Source organism: Phyllostomus hastatus, unplaced genomic scaffold, assembly GCF_019186645.2.
Source record: "Phyllostomus hastatus isolate PE091 unplaced genomic scaffold, TTU_PhHast_1.1 phas_contig_40, whole genome shotgun sequence".
In the NCBI taxonomy this organism is placed as follows: Eukaryota; Metazoa; Chordata; class Mammalia; order Chiroptera; family Phyllostomidae; genus Phyllostomus; species Phyllostomus hastatus.
Window position 1 is genome coordinate 47,329,022 of NW_025333872.1, and position 16,223 is coordinate 47,345,244.

Sequence of the window (16,223 nt, forward strand, 5' to 3'; positions counted from 1 at the left end):
TTACCATTTTTTTTTACAAGATGACTGTTCTGTTGCATTTTTAACAGTGACTATAATCTTATGCTAAAAATAAACACATAGCATTTTCCTTTTACAAGCTGGATTTTTTAATTAAATTTCATCTGAACTGCAAGGTTATATTGCAATCTCAAAAAGTACCCCATGCAAACAAGTGATTATATCAACTGGAAAATGTTCACAGGTCTGATGTGGTTTCAAACCACTAAAATTTTTAGCCATAGCTTTGGTGATGATGGTTTTTGTTATGCAGTTTTCTTAACAAATTAAAATATAAAACATAAGGATATCATTGAAAAAATCTAACTTGGCTTGAAGATCGCTGGTACATATATACAGGGTCCGGCAGAAGTAGGCCTGCTTGTGTGTGATTAGTAGGGTAATAATATGGGTGTAATAATACAGTTTTATTTTGAATATTTCTCCTAAAATATCATATGGTGTGCTTGAGTATGATATTGTTATGTTACAGAATTACATATTTAGTATTGTGTAATAAAGAAGGGGTATTACTTGTGCTGGTCACTGTATAACAAATTCTGACTCATTTGTAGCACTTAGGGAGAAATTCATTTTTAAAGCAGTTTTCTTGGCTAAAATGAAAGCTGTATTTTTCTCATGGCTTGATAAATAACACTTAAATGGAGAAAATTCAGTTGATTTTGTGAATAAGTGTATTTTAGGATTTACTACCTGTTTGTCTCAAATTATATTTATGATTAATTCTTTATCCCTACCCCTACCTACCCCTCTATTTTTTTTTCTGTTTCATAGAAAAAATTATGACATCAGCATCCAAAGGAATTCTCCGCCCATTTTTAATTGTCTGCATTATCCTGGGCTGCTTTATGGCATGTCTTTTCATTTACATCAAGCCCACCAACAGCTGGATCATCAGTCCAATGGAGTCAACAAGCTCAGTGCTGAAAATGAAAAATTTCTTCTCTACCAAAACTGATTATTTTAATGAAACTACTATTCTGATTTGGGTGTGGCCATTTGGGCAGACCTTTGACCTTACGTCCTGCCAAGCAATGTTCAACATCCAAGGATGCCATCTCACAACAGACCGCTCGCTGTACAACAAATCTCACGCAGTTCTGATCCACCACCGAGACATCAGTTGGGATCTGACCAATTTACCTCAGCAGGGTAGGCCACCCTTCCAGAAATGGATTTGGATGAATTTGGAATCACCAACACACACCCCCCAAAAGAGTGGTATTGAGCACCTATTCAATCTCACTCTGACTTATCGCCGCGATTCAGATATCCAAGTGCCTTATGGCTTCTTGACGGTGAGCACAAACCCCTTTGTGTTTGAAGTGCCAAGCAAAGAGAAGTTAGTGTGCTGGGTTGTAAGTAACTGGAACCCTGAGCATGCCAGGGTCAAGTATTACAATGAGCTAAGCAAAAGCATTGAAATCCATACTTATGGGCAAGCATTTGGAGAGTATGTGAATGATAAAAATTTGATTCCTACCATATCTACCTGTAAATTTTACCTGTCCTTTGAAAACTCAATCCACAAAGATTATATAACAGAAAAGCTCTACAATGCTCTCCGAGCTGGCTCTGTACCTGTTGTTCTGGGGCCACCTAGGGAAAACTATGAAAATTATATTCCAGCAGATTCATTCATTCATGTGGAAGATTTTAACTCTCCCAGTGAGCTAGCAAAGTATCTGAAGGAAGTTGACAAAAACAATAAGTTATACCTTAGTTACTTTAACTGGAGGAAAGATTTCACAGTAAATCTTCCACGATTTTGGGAATCACATGCATGCTTGGCTTGTGATCATGTGAAAAGGCATCAAGAATATAAATCTGTTGGTAATTTAGAAAAATGGTTTTGGAATTAGAGTTTTCCAACATTTGCACACCTGGCAAATTATTTTAATAAAATGTCATTCAAGTTCTGAGAATGAAAAGAGAGACAACATTCTGCTTTTCTGTCACAATTTATTTTGATCACTATCTTGGGTAACATATATCTTGATGAAGATTTTTAAGAGATCAGCATTAGCAATCACTCCATTTGGTCTTAAATTATCCTATATATACCTAATTATTTGCACTGAAAAATAATTTATTCTTCGTTATCTTTTTTAAACATTGTACACACTTTTATAGTTGTCCTTAATGTAAGTTTGTGATATAATTACTGTTTATACATTGATCATCTGTTTCATCTATTTGGGAAACTAAGATATACATCTTAAAATATGAAACATTTTCACTGAATATTGTCATCTCTAGTTCCAAGTTTGCATAATGTAACAAATGAAAAGTAGTCATAATTGAATTCTAACCTCTTTGACTTCGAAGTTGAGCAAAGTGTATAACTGTCATTTGACCTATTTTTACCTATTTACCATGTTTGTGAAGGCAGAAATAGCCATGTAAATAAGAAAGATAGTAGAGCAGAACTGTTCTATTCAGGAAGCTATTAGATTTCCCATTTATTTTCAATAAGCTGACTTACAAGTGTAGCCATTTGTTCTCATGATCTTAAGTTAAATTATTTAAAGTATTTTAAATATCCAATTTGTTGGAATTTTAGTACCTAGGATATAATCCTAATAACACTTAAGAAAATCAAAAACACTTCTCTTTTTGATCCTGGTAACACTTATTATTATAATAAAAATAATTTCTCATATGACAAAATGATATGTATACATTAAATCACATTTATAAAAATGGCACATAGATGTACAATTTTAATCACATATCAATTTAAAATATTTTCTCTAGCTCTAATTGTTAAAAGTTTTATTTTGCCATATAGACAAATAGACATAGCATTTGAAAAAGTTTGTCCTTTTATTTAAAAGAACCTAAATAAAGTTATTATCAAGAAGTTAAATATAAGATGTAAAACATAATAAAACAAGGACTTAAAAGCTCTCAATATATATGTGTTGAATGAATAAATGAATGAATGACATTGAACACCATGGGAAAAAAATTTTTTTTGTTTCAATGAAGTAACAGTTTTAGTCTATAGGTACTCATTGGAGATGATGTTTTATATTCCACTTTAGTAATTATTCATATTGTAACATTTGACTGTAGCCCTCAGGGCTTTACAGAACCAAATGTTTGTCCTTATATTAAGTTTTTCTTGAGAATTCACCCATGAACTTAGTTGCTGAACTGCATTTCTCCTCCCTAAGGTTAAGAGCTGGATATAAGCAAAGAACAGCAGGTGAGAAATGATGGGATGCTAAGGATTCTTCAAGAAGAGTTTCCCAAAAGAAAAGAACCTGTAATGACTTAACTCCATTCAGGGAAAAATCTCTCAAAATAACCAGAAAGTTCTGATAAGATCTATTTGGGTCTATTTGTGACTTATTCTAATAGCCCTAGTACATGTCAACATCAGTAGAACTCAAATCCACAATCTTCTACATCAAATGGAAGAGAGGCAGATTTCAAATCAGTAAGAAGAAAGTACCGTTTCTAACAGGACTACCATGAGGGAATAAGCTCTCTAGAGCACTAGAAGATTTTGAGCAGAGGAAGATTCTTGTATTGGGTGGAGGATGGTTTTGATATTCAAAATCATTTCTTTACCCATGATTGAATAGGCATGCTGTGTCAGGCAAAGCCTTAAGCAGAGACAAAGATGAACAAGGAGATATCACTGCCTTAAAGTAGCTTACAATTAAGTAAGAGAGATAACAGAAAAGCTTCCTTCGAATCTATGTTTATGCATATCATACTCTCAATGGAGTTTATATGAATCACTGCAAGAAACCAAATTTCCCCAACTGTTTCTGAGCTGCAAACTTCGTTTACTCATTTAACACAATGTAGCTTCCCTCCATATTATCTTTTCTAACCACACTGACTAAAGAAATAGTCTGTCTCTGTGGATACCCTCTTAAATAAAGGTCTCCTCCCACATTTATTTTGTCATGTTAAAACAGTCACATTCATTCATTTACATTTACTTTATCTTTTTTACCTATAAAAAGTATAGAAATAGAAAGAGAATTTACTACATGTTTTAAAAGTTCCTGTTTTCTTCAAAAGCAGAAAAGCCACAACAACCCACCTTTGCTGTGGTGGATGCTCATGAGTTCAATGACCTGAGAAACTTGAGCACATCGCCTCTATTGTTAACTACAAATTTGGACTCATTCTTAGACTGTGATTATAAACACATGCTGATCATATGACCAAAGCCATGGCAATAATACCAGGTGATTAAATAAATGGCACATCTGTATATTGAAAACTCATTACCAAGTCCAAGGTTAAGTTTTCTGAATTTAAGGTGCCAAAACAAATGAGTCAACTGGACCCTTTAGTTCTGGATCCAATAATCTGTAAATTTTAGGGCAGGAAGGGATTATATCAATGTTTACAAACCAATCTCTTTATTCTATTTATGAGTTAACTAGATCCAGAGATAATTACTCAAGACCTGTGTGCACATACACACAAAAACACCCACACACACTCCACAGCTAGTGACGTAGCCAAGATTAGAATGTAGAGGCCTGTATTTCTTAATCCTTATGTTCTTTTTCATAGTGTTTTCACTTTATCATAGAAGTATGTCTCAATTCCTAGAAATGTGAATGCCTAGTTGGTTATTAGGACCTTTTGAGTGATACATGCTACATAGAAGTATGTTGACTTTTGAAAAAAGTATAATTAGTAAAACACTAAACTTGTTAGCATTCTTTCTGGTTTAAATATTTTAGGAGTTGAGCTTTAGCAGAAGGAAATGGGCTTTCACTACATTTTAAGCAAAATGAAACCCTTAAGATAGTGTGTGGCTCTCTCTCACCCACTCTTTTAATGAATCCTGTAGATTGCAAAATTCTATTTAATGATTTCTCACAATGAATGATGTTGATTTGACAAAATTGGCTTGCTGCTAATGGCTATAAAAACAATTATGCCAGGGGATAACTTGTAGATATGAAAATGGAATGGACTATTTAAAAAGTTTTATTTCAAAATATCAAAAATCTGTTACCTTCAATGTTCTGATTATTTCAATATCAATTATTTTAGGCCTTACTAGAACATAGAAGTGTTAATTATTATAGGCCTTATTAATAAGAATATATACTGAGTTCTCTATATCTTGCAGTATTATGCCCTTAAAAAAGGCATGACAATCACATTTTATGACAGCCATAACTTTGCAAATATAAAGCAGAAACTGGTAAAAACTAATATCAGATTGAAATTTTTATATTTACTGCATAAATCCTGATATTCCTAGAATGTCCAGTAACGTTTTCTGTTGTGTGGGCTTAGACAGCTCAGAGCACTGAGGTGTAAAGTGACAGAATATTTAGGAATTATTTGCTGAGCCTTTAAAGTCTTGCCTCCACTTGGGGGTTAAATATGAAAAGAATAAGAAACAATACTATTGAAATCTTTTGCTTGCCTGTTTTCAAACTAGAGTCCATGAGTCTCAAAGTAATCAGCTAGAAAATACCTTTGTATGAATTAATATTACCAAACAAGGATTAGATCCTTACATTATGACTCTGTACTTAAATATGTCCTTGAATTTCCTTGAACACTGATCTTACTTAGGGGAACTTCTTAACAAATTAATTGTAATCAAGCTGTTAAATATAACAAACTTCAGGATCTAAAAGATAAGCTCAATGCTTAACATAGAGGAAGATCTCCACAAATATCATCAAATGAATTTTTAAAATTGCATTCATGCACAATATTTTTAAAAATGTGATAACAGTTCCACTTATTGTACCAGTTAGAGATGATATTTTACATTTTTTTCACTGATCAGTTTGCTGCCTGAACACAAAAGAAGGCATTTTATGTCCTTCCGGTCTTACTGTATTCTAAGTCCCCCAAAGAAGTAATATTTCAAGAAAGTCTATAAAGGACTTGGTACATGTAAACACTTTATTCAAATATTAACATACAGCCCTGGCTGGCATAGCTCAGTGGATTGAGCATGGGCTGCGAACGAAAGTGTTGCAGTTTCAATTCCTAGTCAGGGTACATGCCTGGGTTGCAGGCCATGACCCCCAGCAACCGCACATTGATGTTTCTCTCTCTCTCTTTCTCCCTCCTTTCCCCCTCTAAAAATAAATAAATAAAATCTTTTAAAAAAATATTAACATATTACCTGTTTCAAGTAGGAAAGACAATTAGTATTTAAGGTGAACATAGAATGTAGGCACTGTGAAGGGCATATATTTATTACTCAACTATGCATGGAGAGAAAATAGTTTCTTTTCTCCGTAAATGCACTCTTTTGTATTGCAAACATTGGTCAATTACACTGATTTTTTTCTTGATGTGTCTTATCTAGAGATTTTGTAGCATTTTGCAAATAGGTAAGCTTCACTCCTACCCAAAGTGCTTTCCCTCTCAGTAATTCATATTGAATGCATCTATATTCATAATCATTAGATAGAACAGTTAACAGAACATAAATGATAGCCTGATATCCAGATGTATGAATAATAACAGGTGGGGTTATTAGTTCAACAAAATGTAATTTTGAGAAAGACACTGAACCTCTCCAGACTTTGTTGTTTTTAAGTTTCCTTCCAGCACTACCTCTCTTATCTAAAATCTAAACTAATACATGCATGTATTTGCAAGTGAAATTCCAATGACCATCTCAATTTTTAGAGGTAATACTCCAAGCAGATTTTCCTCTTATTTCTCTAAATAGAGATTTAAAGTATAAAACTGATTATTTAAACCTAGATGTGGAAAGAACCATCTGGTTCCTAGGCCCCCCGACCGAGAATCACCAGAAGTGTTTATCAACACTGATTTCTGGGCCCTGCTCCTGCAATTGGAATCTCATCAGACAAGCCCAACATGGTTTTAATGCATTTCCTAAGTTTTTCTGTTCCATGTATAGTTTGTGAACCACTGGCAGTCAGCAGTTCTCAAACACACATGTGTCTTTGGGACTTCCCTTATGAAAGAATGTTAATAATACACAGCTTCTCATTCTTTGGGTCTGAGATCAGAACTGGAACCTGTATTTTAAAAATCTCCCCAAATAGTTCTAATCTGCTGTCAGGGTTGAGGTCTGCCTCTTAGCCACCAGTTAAATGGGAAGTATCCTATTGCTCAATTGATATGAGCCATGGCCTGTCTTTAGTTTATGTAGAATCTTTCTGAATATGTCACTAAAGTATTTCTCTACTTCAAGAGTCTTGATATTCTCTGTGCCTAATAATTCTGTGCACAAGCATGGTACTGACTAATCTCTTGATGTGGCTCAGGTTATTTATAGTCTCTACACCTTCCAAATTTAAATGGTGTATATATAGCAGTACAGCTCAAGCTTGGATGCACATCTGAAATCACCTGGAGATGATTTAAAATTGTTGATGCCATACCCCACTTCCAGAGATCTGATCCAACCAGTTTGAGATAGGACCCAGAGGTGGACAGTTGTAAAGGCTACACAGATAATACTAATGTGAGGCCAACCCTAGCAATCACCAGTGTGCATAAAAGACTTGAGCAATGCTTGGCCTGGAAAAATTATTAGGAATAGAAATGATTATATACCTTGAAAGAATATCTCTCATTGTCTTTTTAGGCTCTGACTTCATGTTTGTATTTATAACATGAAAAACTGGACTATTCACTTCCTAAGATCCTTTACAACCAATCCTTTTATGCTTCCATGATTTGCTTATCCTGTGCGTGTTTAACAGACCTCTTTCCCATGTCCCAAAACCCTTGTCTGATGGGTTTGAGAGGTAATTGGGATGTAACAACAAGATAGAGTATCTGGATCTGATGACCACAGATTTAGAATTAAATCCTAGTTCTGCCACTCACTCACTGTGTGTAAGTTACTTGACTTCTCTTAGCCTCAGATTTTCCATCTGTAAAGTAGAGGTAACATCTTCCTGACTTTTTTTGGTGAGGACAAATGAAATTATATTTAAGTGACTATATAACTTGTTTAATCCATATCATTTATTATAATAGAAATCACTGTGAGGAGTCCAAATTTATTTGCACAAATTGTTCTAAAACTCTGAAAATGTTAAGCAGATAGTTTATAAGAATCATTTCCAATTTAAATAACTGAAAGGAATAATCTTTAGGAGAAGGGAAACAAGTAAATATAGTGTAGAAGTATGCATTTATGTCTTTTTCAATTAGTAACCAATGGAAAGGGTGTGGGAGCTGGCAGAGTAGTGGTGCCTAAGCATTACTAAACATATACACCTTTTCTTAAAATAATCATAATCCAAACAGGCCTAATTTTTTCCTCACTGTTATGAGCAATCAGTAAATTAACAGTTAATTTAGTGTATTATCAGTTGTGTAGCTCAAATCACAGAATGCAATAGCAGGAAGATTATCAGGGATCATTTTCTGGTAAGGAAATTGATCTAAAAATATTCAACAACTTGATTTAATCCATCATTTCAACTGATCCACTAGCTTATCCCCAAAGCCACTTAACGATATAAGTTAGAAAACAGAATGAAATCTCTATCTACTAATATTTTCTTAAATTTAAAAATGCTAAAAGTTACTTTTTAAATGATATTGTATAAATTCAACAAACAGGAATACATTTGTTTAGTGGTGCAGCAATAAAAAAAACTCTTAGCCAGACTGTGATTAATTCTACCCTAATTGTTAATTGCATAATAAATAGAATCTTGACATGAATAAGCTCAACTACTTATGTATACAAGTTCTAAATTGTACTGTAATAAAACTTAAAAAGCAAACTTAAAATTTTTTAAAAATTTATGTGTGGAAAAAATAATATTCAACATAGCAATTTTTTATTAGTTCCTACTTGTCTTACTTTAAGGAAATTAGGAATGTTTATTTCAGATACAACATTAGAAACCTTCAAACATTGAGGGGTTTTTAGTTCTCTGGCAAGCATATTGTTAAATTAGCCGTGTGTGTGTGTGTGTGTGTGTATGTATGTGTGTATACACACACACATATATATATGTAAAGTATGTTAAATTAGGGCTTCTTGGATAGCAAATAGAAGATTGATCTGAAAAATTTTAAGAGTGACTTTTGTAAAGAAGTATGTTAACTACAGTGACTCTTTATACACTTGGCTGCATTCCATTTGGAATAGAAAGGGTGTAGTAGATAGAAGAGCAGGCTTGGCAGAAATGGTACACAGTCTAAATTAGCAGCTCAGTACTACTCATTATGCAAGAACTATTGCCAGCAATCAAAGTGCATAGCCAGATCTTAGCTTGGCCTCATTATCCACCTTCAGTCCCTTAGATGAGACAATCTTGAAGATGCCATCCTCATCTAAGGTGAGATTGCCAAAAGAAATCTCACTATCATGTAGGGCAGAATATGTGACTCCAGAGACTGTTATTAGAGCAGGCCTTTCACATTCTGATTTTCTTCTTTAAGAGCCCTTGAACAAATTGAGAATGTCTGGTTGTATGTAAAACTGGGACCAGTTCACACTTTTAGAATACAGGTGACCTCTCTCAAGTATTTTATATATTTCTTTACAGTAATAAATTGAAGGACAAAGACTACCATACCTGAAACCGGCAGTTTATTTACAAAGAGAAGCTTTCAGCTTATCGATGTTTTACATTCAAATCAGTAAGAGCTCTCGCCCTATAGATTGACAGGCTCTGTGACATTGGAAATGGAGACAGAAAAAAAGCATTGGAAAATAGTAGTACCCTTTTTACTCTTCATTAAAAATTTTAATCTCTAGAGCTATCACCACAAAGGCACCCTTCAAAAACATTATTTTTATTCATGTGGGTTTTTTTCTTCCTTTCTCATTTCCTTTTAAAAGGTTTGGTTGGTGGGAGTCAAGGTTAGTGAAGTAATTATGACAATATAAAAATAACATTTTCATATTATGTATAGGACAAAAGAAAGAAGGAGTGCTTGCTAAAGGAAATGCAGTCAAAATGTTAGTCAAAACTATTCCGAATAAATTAATGAGCTTAATCATCCTCATCGGAATAATTATGGTTTATTCTGAAACCGCACAACACAAACGTGTCATAAAGGTTTGTAAGGGCCAAAGTAAAGAGCTGACAAGTCTAAAGGTAGATTCAAGTACACAAACTGCAGAAAGGAGAAAAGTGCTGACAAGAAACAAGAAAGGGAGCAGTAAACTAAAGATCAGAACCCAAGTTCTAGTTTGCACAATCTCTTGAATAAATTCTCTAGCTTTCCTGAGCCACACGTTTCTGTCAATGGAATGTGGTGGACTTCACATTAAAAATTACCCGAGAAACTCTTCATGAATTTTAATTGCTTCATTAGACATTCTGTTTTAATTATCCTGGCACAGGACATGCCTGCCATATATTCTTTTAGAATGTTTTTTCTTTTCTCCTTCTCTCTAACATGAGGCTATGTCACTGTTCTGTGAGCCATAGAGAGGAAGGAAAGAAGTTACCACTCAATTGCTTTAGGAGCACTAACTAAAGGGTTGCTAAAGAAGAAAGCTGCAATGGAGTTTCGCAAAGGAAGAGTGGGGACTTTACACACTTCCTCTTATTTCATTTCCTCAAGAATACAAGGTATATGCCTATACCTTTTTTAGGTAGTTTAAGTATAACTTTGAATAAGATGATGTATTCAATTGAGGAAGGTCAAAACGATCATGGTGAAACAAAATGAACAAAATGTGCCAATTCTAGCCAATATTGTAAACTGTAAGAGTAAGAAATCCATAAACTATTTGGTAATTGTATGTTTTATTAATGTAATGTGATTTTGCACTATTGTATTGTCATATTTAAGCAGACCCTAAAACCTAAATGCCAAATGTACAGTTTATAGATTCATGTTATTTCTGATAAGGATTTAATTGCATTGTGCTAATAGTTGTTTAATGCTGTTAACTTTCTGTACGTGTTATTATTGTGATGCAGACCTATAAGGTTATTGTAAGCACACTGATTGATCATCTGGATTTTTATAGATAAAATCACACATTGATCAGAAATCACTTTTCTACTTATTTTTTTGTAGAGTATTTTTCCACACTTGAAAAAACATGATTATTTTATATCAAACATCAGCTTTTCTTTAAAATTTTATTTTAGTAGCCAATGCATGTTTGAAATAAAATGTGTTAGAAATTAAATGATATTAAGGTTGTGTTATATTAGGGCAAAAATGCATGCTGTTGGTGAATCATGCAACTCTGGGGGAATTTACACTGCCAGTTCACAAGCAGGCACGCCTCAATCCATGTGCATGATTCACGTCCTTTCAAAAGTCATTTTTAAACTTTGATAAAGTGAAAATGTTATTCTTAGTGCTGATGAGCCAACAGACAAAGCTGCTTTGTCTTTTTTCTAATACTGCAGCGTATTGTGGTAAATTTGCCGCCCCCGCCCCCTCAATTTTCTCCTTGCAGTTGCTTGTTGGCAATAAAATACAACAAATAAAATCATTTGTTGGCAAAGGATACAATTTACTGCATAGCAACTTACTATTATAAAGCATGAAGATGTGGGGAAAAATCATCTTAATAGTTCCTTACTATAACACAATATTCTGGCAGCTTTTTCTACAGTCAAAAATGATGTGTCTTTTTTTTTTTTACACTGCCAAAATCAATACTACTGCCAGAGTGGAGGTAACTTGAGGCCAGGTCTGCACAACACCAAATTGGGTAGTAACACAGAGCATCCACACAGTGTGGACAGCCAATCAGTGTAACAGGTAGAGGGGAAAAGGAAAGGCAATCCCAATCTTTTTTCTCAGTAACTTGGGTCATTAAGGAAAAACAATTACATAGAAAATATGAATTTTGGCTGCAGAGACCAAGCCTCTACATGCTGATAATTTGCAGTAGTCTTTAGGAACAGAAATTATTCAGTGAAGTTTTGCTTCTGTGTTCGTTTTGTGTTCTTTTTTCAGAAAATATACTTGTGCTTTTGAAAGGGCTCAATTTCAAACATAATATTGTGGACCAATGGCCACCAACCCAATGAAATAAGTCATTTGACATATTGTGGTAAGGCTAGGACATAGCACTTGGTGACTTCAAACACCAATGTAAACATTTACACTTTCAGAAGGTAATTTCATTGCTATGTTATTAAAAGAGCAGGGATCCTATTTATGTATTTATTTATTTACAGAAGTTTGCTTCATTCAAGTTCAATTTTAACAGCTCAGTGAAGTTAATATAATGGTACGAAAAGTTGACTCTAACTGCTACCCCAAGTGAAAAATCATGAAACAGAGCCTTGGTGAACTCTGGAATAAAGCATGAGTCCAGACGATGAGCAGTCAGTCCAACTTTACCAACCGGGATGTTGATGTGTCTGACATTCGATGAGTACTGATCTGGGCTCTTAGTTTGCTATTGTATTGTTGTACCTACATAGATTCAACCTGTAAATAACATAAAACATTATGGCAGCTAAGCAAATATTTTAATAAACCATGAAAGGCAAAATGTCATAGGGAATCTGTAAATTCAGCTATTTGGAAAATTTGTGTTTTCTACAAATTATAGAGTTATTTGAAATTTCCTTTCCATAAAATGCCATCACAATGTAGATTCCTGTCCATTGGTGTCTTTCTAGGTTTATAAATATGTGATATAATCGTTATAGTTATAATTTTGTGAAATTATGTTCAACAAGTAATATTATTTCAGCAATCTGTGCTAAGATCCCAAGGCAGAAATAAATGTGTAAAGGACTTGAGCCTATATGTGTAAGAAGAAATCTCTTCAATCATATTCCTATATTTAATGTAAGTACTTCACTGATTTACCACTCAAGTAATTCCTTGGAAGTGTAAATAATGATGTTCTATTCGGACTTAATGAATTCCTGTACTGTGAATATTTAAAATAAAAGAATTCAATTTCAATGTGCAAAATAGTTGGTGCTGGTTATTTATAATGCTTATATTCAAAATCATTCACTTGAGAAGATCAATTTTCAGTTACATGTAAATCTAGATTTCCTATATATAATGAATTAAAATGTAAAAACCAAATACATAGATTTTACAGATTATACATTTAGTACAAACCCCAAGTAAAAAATGACAGTGTACATATGTACACTGTTCTACACTAGTTTGCTTCCTTAATCTTGCATTATTGTAATGGGCTTGGAGCTGCTTAGATCTATTAATGATTTTAATTTGTGTGTGCAGGTGTGGGTAGGAGAATCTATCCAACTGTCTTCATTCAGCCTTTACTCCACCCAGCTTGGAAGGTGCGTCATCATGCATCCTCACCTTCTACTACACTTCATACTCTCCAGATTGTTTTTATTCAGGGCTATGCACAACAATTACCCAGAGACTGAGATCCCAAATGTATGTATTTATTATGGACTTCTTTCTACATATATAAGCCTCAAATTTCCAAGTTGCCTACTGTCCTCCAACATCCTGTAGACCCCTTGCCTTGGATAGCTCACTGCGAGGGGATTTCAACACCTAGTACTCCTCTAGTTTTGTATTCACTTAGGGGCACTATTACAAATTATGTTGCCCAAAAGCTTAGAAATCATTCTTGATTCTTTCTGTTCCTTTTCTACACATCCACTTGCCCATGAAATATCTTGTAAATATGTCCTTTTCCTCCCAATCTACTGCCATTGCTGCATTTAGTCAATGGGACCTCCACCATTTTTTACCGGGACTATAAAGCAATGGCTTTTTAAAGGTTATTTAATCAATTGGTATCAAGTCATATATATTTCTTTAAGTTTGGCTTCTACCAGTATTTCTAAGCTCTTATTTACCCCTCTCTTATAATGCTATGTCACATTCACTCTTCTCTGATAGCCCCCACACCCACCCAGTTCCCAGGCAGTTTCTTTGCCCAGTGAACTTTCAGCCTTTTTAAGACTATGCTCAAGGGTCACGTCCACTATGATACAAACTATATTCTATATGTCAAATAGTTTTCAGAGGGTTCAAAGGGCAAGACAGCAGGTAAGGCCATTGGTATTTCCATGGAAAAAGTGAGTTCTGAAATAGTCCCTGAAGAAAGAATGCAATTAAACAAGATGAGAGGATGTATGGATAGACTTTCCAATGGGGATATGAACAAAGTCATAGAGGCAGGATCCATTGAATAAACCTGGATGCTTTTAATGGTACAATCACTAAGAATAATGTTAAATAGGGCATTGGGGTGTTCAAAATGAAAAGATTAGAATGTGGAGAGCTTGACACTCAAACTGATAAATGTAGACTAGGCTGATTGATTTGATTCAATGTATATTGCAGCATGATGTAAAGTCATTGAAAATTTGTAAGCAGATATAGAGCGTGAACAAAGCCACAAATATCTTTGTAAAACTAATTCATTAAAAATGGAAAATAGCATCATACATCTTATCCATCCCCATGTTCAATTCCAGTGTGTTTTAGTAAATAGTATTTCACTTTAGCTGGAGAGAGGCACTGTGGTTTGGAGGCTTGATGTGTCAGTTGTGGATGAAGACTGCTTACATCCAACTTTTGGCATTCTCACCACTAGCTATGTGGCCTTGGGAAGGTTATATCAACTTTCATCACTTCAGATTCCTCCCTTAGAAGACAGGAACAATAACAACACTTTACTTATGGCATTGTGAAGATTAAATGAGTTAATGCATATAAAAGAGTTGTAGTAGTACCTGACATAGCACTCAATAACTATTATATTAAAAGCAACACATTTTCCTAAAACTCTTTTCTTTAGTTCTCCCAGTCTCTATTAAACCATCTTATCCAAAAAATATATTGCTTTTGTTAAAATCTTAGATTTCCAAATTATTCCTCTGTTGTTGAATAGTAAGAGGAAGTCCTTTTTATCATAGAAAAGAGTTACAGAACATGACTGGGTGTATACACTAGAGACAGGAAGAACACTGGTTTTTGGTTAATTTACAGTCAGTAGTCAGAGGCTCTGAAACAAAAAATGCCATATAGACCAGGTTCTGTTTTGGGAATTACCATACCTACAGTAAGCTGGTGATGTGGTAACTCAGATTGTACCACATCGCAAGCAGTCTGACAGACTTCCTGGAGCATAGAACTGGTTTGGAGAAAATGGAAAATTTCAGGGCAGTTCTGTCTTCCTTGTCTTCTCCCCCTCCACTGTATTCTTAAAGAGAACTTAAAAACTTCAGGATACCTCTAACTTTAGGTTGCCATAAAACTCAGTTCCCAGAAGCTACCAAGGACATGAATCCCTACAATACACAGTTAATGTATAAAAGGGCAAATAGATTATTCTTGAAGGCTTAACATACCTCTGGGATAGCAAGATTGTACCATAATATGAAGTATTGAGCACAAAAGCTATCACCAGACCTAAAACTTGAGATTTTAATTATGCAAACTCTAATTACTTCAGTAAAAACACTGTTTTTAGAGATTATGAATTTAGAAGCTCAAGAAAACATTTGCATGACCATTAGGCCATTCATTAAGTTTGTTGACACATGTTATTTACTTTAGTTAGTAACCATGTTTGCAAATGATTTCTCTGCCTCTGAACACTGCATCAAATGGGTCCCTTAAATCTATGTCCCAAATTAGGCTAGTGTTCAACACTCATGCTTTGTGATGCTCATTGACTAAAAATTGGGTCAGTGGTCAAAAACACTTGAAAAAATGCTTTGCAAAATATTCCTTTTTAGAGGTTCATGCTGCACTTTCATATATTAAAGTCCATAAGGCATTCTTCAATAAAGAAGTGTGTTTACTTTTATTTAACCCAGTATTTCTCAAATACATTCTATTGTAGAAACTCTATGTTCCTGAAATGCTCATTTGCATCCCCTAAAAATAGTTATCCAAGCAACATTCTGAAAAAATGCTGCTTAAAGGCCAGTTGTTTTTTGCTCTGATGCAACCTGAGTAGTCCTTGATGCCTGCTTTTGGCTGGACTGGACTCAACAAATCAGAGTGGCTCTGTATTCACATCCTGGAAATCAAAAGTCCTCTCCAGGAGAAGTTTCCAATAGTTCTATGAGGTATTTGCCAATATAACTGAGCACATTCAATTCTCTCATTAGACTACCTAATAAAGTTATCCCTAGTGTATTACATGAAATGACCAAAAAAATGAAAAGCTCATCTTCTATCTTGGAATTTGTGAATGTTAAAAGAATACACTAGCCCTGAAATCAGTACAAAACACACATTGACAATGAGTTCTATTAAGCAAAGTCCTTGATCCCATTTCCCCCCTCCCACTTTAAGCACCTCTA

At 34.3% G+C, this 16,223-nt stretch overlaps 1 protein-coding gene across 6 annotated transcripts in view; it reads left to right on the forward strand.

Annotated features, from left to right (window-relative positions):
- FUT9 (fucosyltransferase 9) overlaps positions 1-12,882 on the forward strand; it is a 161,897-nt gene extending 149,015 nt beyond the window's left edge. For all 6 annotated transcript variants that reach the window (XM_045843142.1, XM_045843141.1, XM_045843145.1 and 3 more), the window contains one exon: positions 793-12,882. In XM_045843142.1, coding sequence (XP_045699098.1) covers positions 801-1,880 — 1,080 coding nt within the window. In that variant the 5' untranslated portion in view covers positions 793-800 and the 3' untranslated portion in view covers positions 1,881-12,882. The remainder of the gene's footprint in view (positions 1-792) is intronic.
- The last annotated feature ends 3,341 nt before the right edge of the window (positions 12,883-16,223 follow it).